A 7,052-nucleotide genomic window follows, 5' to 3' on the forward strand; every position below is an offset into this window, starting at 1 on the left:
CGACGGCGGCATCTGGTCGCTTCACGAGGAAGGAGATGGAGGGGCTGTGCAACGGCGGCAACACGTCTATCGCAAGAGTCAAGAGAGTCTTGTTGGAGATCGCTAACAGGCTCGAGATCAACGTTGAAGGCACCGACATGGAGGAGGATTTGAACACCAAGTCCTGGAACGGGTCCAAGCTATGCATCCTCCTCGGCTCCACGGAGGATGCTCGACGCATGATGAAGGAGCTGCCCTTCTATCTCGAAGGCGCAGCAACCAAGCTCGAAGCAGTCGGCTTCGACAAGGAGCCTGACTCTGAGGCGGCTGGTCAGCGGGGCACCAGCGACGCAGCGCAGCGACAGGAGGAGAGCGAGGGAGAGTGGCTGGAGTTTACAGACCTGGAGAGGATCACAATGGAGGCAGCATCTCCGTCAAGCCAAGAGGACATGCAGTTCGTCAGCGAGCTGTCAGCAGTCATCGAAGATGCAGCTTCTTTGAACGAGGCGGGGACGAGCGAGCCGATCAAGCTGGTCCTGGACAAGGCCGTTGGCAACCTCCACGACACCTTCTACTCTCCGGGGAGCCTGGAGTTCATGTCGCTGGGAGAGTGGGCGAAGATGCCAGAGGAGCAGGGAGTTGGGCGCAACGTTCTCAAGGAGAAGCTGGGGAAGTGGCTGCAGAGCAAGCGCTGGACTCGCGTGCAAGGAGAGCGACGGCATAGAGCGTCGATCTCTTAGCCTCCTGTTCATAGCACTGAGTAAATTCGCAGAGATGCATGTGCTGGCCTGCTCGCTGAAGGTGGACAAGAAGGACCGACTGCGAGTGGAGATGAGGGAAGATGACGAAGAAGAGGAAGACATGGAGGAAGAGCAAGGCGAGGGCGAGGAAGAAGACGGGGCGAGCCCGTACCGAGCTTGAGCTGAGCCCAAGGTAAGGAGAGAAGGTAGGAGGCGACCGAAGGCCAAGGTGAGGAGAGGCAACTCTCCTGACTAAGGCTGAGGAAGCTGAATGGAGGACGAGTAGGTGGCGACCGAAGGCCAAGGTGAGGAGAGGCAACTCTCCTGACTGAGGCTGAGGAAGCTGAATGGAGGTAGAGTAGGTGGTGACCGTTTAGGGTTTAGGGTTTAGGGTTTAGGGTTTAGGGTTTAGGGGTTTAGGAGAATGCACAATCAGGAGAGAAAACCTCCCAGAGAGGGAAGGAGCGGAGGGGGGAAAGGCAGGAGGAGCAAAGGGGCAATGATTGGGCGCAGATGCATCGAAAAAGTTCAGACCCAGGTTTCCTCATCTCACAAAATGTGAATGGTTGCAATCACTTTGTTCTCAAGCACATCCTCGCATACTTAATCCAGTCCTTCCAACCTGGGGTTGTGCTACTACAAGAGGTAAGGGTCTCGGCCCGCGACGAGAACAAATTAAGGAAGATGATCAAGGAGAACTGGGCCTGCTACAGAATCTTCCTGGGGCCTGCAAAGATCAATGCGAAGAAGGGGAAAGGAGACCTGAGGTTGGTAACGCTGGTACATGCGGCCCTGTCGCCGTCACCCTCCCCTGCCGCTCACCAGGCGTGCAACAAAGAAAAGAAATATCGAAACCGAGTGTTTTCGATCAAAGTCGGAACAGGGAAAAACTCTTTCTTAGTCACAAACCTCCATCAGGTACCTGCGGAAAATGCGATTCGAGAGCAAGGGGAACTGTGGGCAGAGCTGCTACACCTCGCTCTGGGAACGAGAGAGACACACATCATAGCCGGAGACTTTAATGCAGCAAGAACCAACACAACAACACCAATGCGGAGAGGATATTCCCCCTCATCTATCACCGCAAAAGCAGATGAGAGATTCGAGAAATTCCTGGCAGACCTTTCCGCACACCGTACACTCTCATATGAACAGATCAGCGAGACTGGGACAACATTTACCTTCTCAACATGGTACAAACAAGAACTGATAGAAGCCAAACTCGACGCAGTTCTCGCTATTCACCCCCCAAGTGACGAGGACAACTTTCCAAACATCTCCCTTCAATCGTGGACGGTCGACGGCTGTGTGATAGGGGGAGCAGTTGATCACAGAGCCCTGGTGGTGCAAGTACACACCAAGTTCACGTCCGAGGAGACGCAGCTAATCCCACGAGTAGAAGTGCATCAGATGAAGTCACGACAGAAGAAGGGGGAAACCCCTAAAAGCAGATGGGTGCTGGATCGCGATTCGTGGGAGGAGAAGAAGATCGAATGGGCGCAACAACTAGATGCAAACATACGAGACATGCGAGCTAAGGCGCAAGAATGTAACATTTGTGAGATGCTCGCCAACTCTCTACCACTAAAGGAGGTGAAAATCAGAAAGGGAGGGAGGCGACATTCGAACAAAGAACAAATGGATTTGAAGAGATCGATCCGCAACTTGCGGACTAAACTTAGGGAAGCATCACAGCAAAGCCCAGCGACTGGAGTACCTACGGAAGCTACATTACAAAGAGAATTGCGAACTAAGATCGAGAGGTTCAGAACGATATGTGAAGAACAAAACAACGAAGTTTTCCAAGAGATCTGCCAACAGCAGCAAACACGGCTAGGCACGGTAGGCAGCCGTGAATCCCAGAATGCAATGGGACGCAAGAATGATTTCATTCCCAAAGAACCGATGATAAGTCAAGACATCAAGAAAAAACACCCCAACTCCCTTCGTTGCCACAAAGGCTTGGCTCTTCGACTGCTCGGCAAGATAGTCGACAATGCCGACGAGCTCATCAACCAAATCGAAGCAACCCTATCTAGCGAAGACACGAGGGGCGTTAGAGCATTTTGGAGTGCAAACCAGCAACTGATGATTGGGATCGAGCGAGAGGGGACAGATGACTGGATCTTTCTATCACTGCTACCTGCAAACACAATCACGAAAGCAATTGTAGCACTAGAAGAATCGGATAAAACAACATGGGAGATAGCAGGATACCGTGATCTCACGGATCATCTCCCAATGCAGAAGGTTAGAGAGCTAGAGGACGCGGACCATACACGATTCTTCTTCAGCGTCAACGCATGCACGAAACAAGGGACCTGCTCAAAATGCTCAAACATCGGATGTATGCTCCCCTTGGCTGACTCAAGCGACGAGACCATCGGAGGGGGAGGGATTACCCCGTACTGCACAAAATGTAAGTCGTTCACAACCGTGGCCCCAAGACGGATCACACCGCCTGAGGGGGTGCAGCTTTCAAGGAGACAACAACAGGAAATCACCAGACCCCTGGCACCGGGAGAGATTGATGTCTGGCTCGCCTCGGCGCCGAGACGAAAGGCTGCAGGACTTGACCTCATTTCGAACGAAGTGCTGCGGGCGCTGCCACCAGCATGCCGAGAGGAAGTTGGCAAGTTAGTCAATGCAGCCCTAGAAGGCAAAGCTGAGGTTCTCAACAAGACAGCGAGAGTACGCCTCCTGCCAAAAAATCAATTCTGTCACATTCTCGAAAACATGCGGCCAATATGCGTCATGTCAACGCTTACTCGACTAGTTCAGGCAATCCTGGCGCATCGTCTGAGTAAGACAGTAGAAGCAAATAACGTCCTCACAAACTTCCAGGAGGGGTTCCGTCCAGGCAGAAGCACAAGTCGGCAGGCTCATCGACTGATCTCGATCGTAGAAGAAGCAGAAGAGGCCAAAACGTCCCTCATTCTCTTGTACCTGGACTTTGCGAACTTCTTTAACAATGTGGCGATCGAGGTGGTCGAGCAGGCAATGAACAGCCTAGGCTTCCATCCTGAAGACATTAGAACTGTGATAGCCTGCAACAGTGGAGTCGAACTGCAAATACAAACAAACGAGTTCAACACAGGGAAAATACCTCTAATAATCGGGCTGCCACAAGGTGGAGCAAGTAGCCCACAACTGGCCAACTTGGTGCTATGCATCCTCTCTAGGCAATTGGACAAGTGCAGCACAGGAACAACAAACAACCTGTCCTTCGCCGATGACATGGTACTCATCGCACACACGATGAAAGAAATGCGAGAGTTGGTAGCAGTGGTGGATTCCTTCTGCAAATGGTCAGGACTGCAAATCAACAATAAGAAATCAGAGATAACCAGCTTCGACTATGCTCGCAAGGGAGAGGTTCCTGGTGCGAACAAAATAACGGTCATGGGGGAACCTGTCGAAGCCCTACCGGCTACTAAACCGTTCAAATATCTCGGCTATCGCATCTCTCTGTGGAAGGAAGAAAGACGAAGAATAAAGGGCTGCCCTTTCACTTGGGGAGAACGAGCATACGTCTTTGAAAAAACCAAAGAACTGATCAACAATATCAGCTCGTCGAGTTATACTCCTGCGCAAAAATTTTACCTGGTGAAAGTTGGAATTCTCAACGTCTTTCGCTACTCCGCAGTCATGACTGGATGGACTTGGCGAGACCTACAAGAATTAGATCAACTGTGGATACGAGCTTTTAAAAAAGCGTTAGGCCTAAGCAAAAGTACAGGGAATGGTATATTCTACCTGCCAACAGAGAATGGAGGGCTGCAGGTCCCTCATCCTGCCCCAATCCTAGGGAGAGCAGCGTTACGATACATCGAACGAGAAGTGAATAGTAAGCATGGTGGAGACATCCAAGATAGACTGATATCTAAACTCAGAAACTCGTGCGTAAAATGGGGGTGTCAAACAATGCTTGAGCTCCAAAGAGAAATGAATTTTCGAACTATGGAGCGGGATGTGGTGCGGGGACCCGAAGCTTTAGCAGTCTGGCTGGCGGAAAAACTAAACACGAGGATCAGCTGGGCCCATATAGAAGCAGGTCACCTACCTGGAAGCATCTCCCTCCTTCATAGGATGGAGGATATGGTGGCAAACTTGAACGACTGTAACAGACCACAGGGCTGGACGAACTTCCAAGCCTTATGGAGGCAACTCCCGAAACTCCAATTCTCCTTGCTACGCAATGTACGACCTATCGCGGACGAAGAACTGCATTTGCCAAGGAAGCTCTGGCCTTTCCCAAGGCAACGCGAGGAGGCGGAGGGGATCGTAATGCAATTGCTACAAGAAAATGTCATCTGGGTAAGCAGCGTCAACAGAGCATCAGGAACAAAGAGGAAAAGACGAGAGGCTGTCACACAGGATAGTGCTACAACCCGAAAACGAAAGTCACACCCGCAATCAGAGGAGGACCGGGAGGAGACATCCAAAAAGCATCGGGAAGCAGCAGAAGAGAGAAGGCCACACCCAGCTCATGCAAACACAAGATCCCTCATGGCTAAATTACTAGGCAATCTGGATCAACAGGAACACCTTATCCTAAAAGGTAAGGAAAGTTTCAAAATCAAGGGCGACATAGCAATCATGGACCGGCCCAGAAGTCACACGGGCCAAGAACAAGACATCAAAGAAGCCGAACCTTCCCTTCGCTCGGCGCCATTTGCGAGGAAAGAAGATGAAGATGGCGCCAAGAACCCAGAGAAGACAGAGATCCTACTGCAAATTGCTAAGCATATCAGCAAAAAACACAACAGCTTACTCAACTCGCAAGCTTGGTGGGAACATCTAACCACCGCCATGGCTGAAATTCGAGATAGACAACAAGGCCTTCCGCTGTCGTACGAATTTCTAGAACACTTGGGGATGCTCGCTGAAACAAAACAGTTCAGCAACTGGCCCACCCTCTATCACCCGACAATCCAGGCCGCAACAGACAGCTTGCAGGACGACGAGGTTCGACGTGAAATAATATGGATCGACCAACAGGAGCAATACCTCAGCCACGCCGCATGCGAGTCCGGAACAATCATGATCGGATGGAACCAAACTTGCTTCAGGAAAGAAATCCCTGACGGCTTCATGCTAGTCGGTAAGGTACCTAAAGGATCAGAAATATGTTACGCTGCAAATTTCTGGAGGACGGGCGATCGGAGCCTCAGGAAGTCACAAGACGACCTGATTGTCTACTGCAAAGAGTCGGAACAAGAGAGAATAATTGTCCAACTCACAGTACACCTGATCCCTGAACGGGAGGAGCTACAAGAATACCGAAGGAAGCAAAACGAAAACTATCAAGCCTCGGCCAAACAGGAGAAGAACAGGAACCACGTGTGGTCCGCAATCCACGGCGACATATCACGAAACAGGAAGGGTCGATCAATGTCGATAGGATACAGCACGCAGGAAAAGGAAGGAGAGCAGGAACGCGGAGCGATCAAGATACACGGAAAATGTAGCGTCATCAGAGCACATACCATCGCACTCTGCATACTCCTACAAGCGATTTGGGAACAAAGAGGCAAACAGAAAACAATCAGGAAAATCTTCGTCCTCTTTAAATCAACCCGAATGCATCGCTTTCTTACGGACACCCTCAGATGGTCTACCATGCAGTATGAAGACGAGCTCGTATACGACTTGGCAGGAAGACTGCAGGAATGCCTGAGCAAATTTCAGCGGGAAGGCATTGAGATCAACCTCTCTCTGATCGCAGACCACACCGTAGTGCAAGAAGCTGCAGAGGAAGCTCGCAAGGGAAAATCCTCCTTCTCCTCCACGTGGGAAAGGGCCCTCATCGACAGCGACTTGGGATTCTGCATTGCAGACGAAGAGAACTTCAAGCCGGGGATGGATCGACTGAAAATATGGGATAAGATAATCAGAGAAGAACAACTGGAACTGAGGAGGAAAGAAGCCCCCCTTACCTTGACGGAAACCTTTCTCCTGGAACCACAAGTGGGCAGAAGGATCCTAGGTCGAGCCTTACAGAGGTGTCGAGGATCAGTACTTCGGACAGCCATCCAAGCTATTACCTGGTCAGCACCTACGAGGAAAAAGCTGTTCCAGTGGAAGAAGACGACATCCCCCTGTTGCCCATGGTGCGAAGGCAGGGAAGAAAGCTGGGTGCATATCCAGCTAGCCTGCAAAGAATTTGAGCTCATGATCGCTTTGGCACACAACAGAGTAATGGAGACAATCAAGGGATGCCTGACAGAAAGCTGGAAGAAGAAAAGTGTTGAACAGGAGAGTTGGTGGCAAACGCCAATCAACTCTATGACAGGGCTAGGACTGAGCTATAAAAAAGACGATCTGAGTAAT

At 50.9% G+C, this 7,052-nt stretch overlaps 2 protein-coding genes across 2 annotated transcripts; both read left to right on the top strand.

Moving 5' to 3' along the window:
• The first annotated feature begins 2,590 nt into the window (after positions 1 to 2,590).
• On the top strand, positions 2,591 to 3,462 carry GUITHDRAFT_151467 (hypothetical protein). The gene is made up of 3 exons (XM_005836713.1): positions 2,591 to 2,862; positions 2,937 to 3,127; positions 3,178 to 3,462. Exons 1-2 carry the CDS (start codon positions 2,625 to 2,627, stop codon positions 2,939 to 2,941), a joined length of 243 nt encoding a protein of 80 aa, XP_005836770.1. The 5' UTR covers positions 2,591 to 2,624; the 3' UTR covers positions 2,942 to 3,127; positions 3,178 to 3,462.
• Positions 3,463 to 3,590: 128 nt separating this feature from the next.
• Positions 3,591 to 5,450, top strand: GUITHDRAFT_151469 (hypothetical protein; the record flags this gene model as incomplete). Its single annotated transcript, XM_005836714.1, has 8 exons — positions 3,591 to 3,766; positions 3,826 to 3,884; positions 3,939 to 4,015; positions 4,067 to 4,271; positions 4,323 to 4,391; positions 4,476 to 4,736; positions 4,783 to 5,015; positions 5,374 to 5,450. Coding segments are annotated over 6 exons (717 nt in total), but the record flags the coding sequence as incomplete, so codon positions are not given.
• Positions 5,451 to 7,052: the final 1,602 nt, after the last annotated feature.

The sequence above is a fragment of the Guillardia theta genome (assembly GCF_000315625.1).
Source record: "Guillardia theta CCMP2712 unplaced genomic scaffold GUITHscaffold_17, whole genome shotgun sequence".
NCBI lineage: Eukaryota > Cryptophyceae > Pyrenomonadales > Geminigeraceae > Guillardia > Guillardia theta.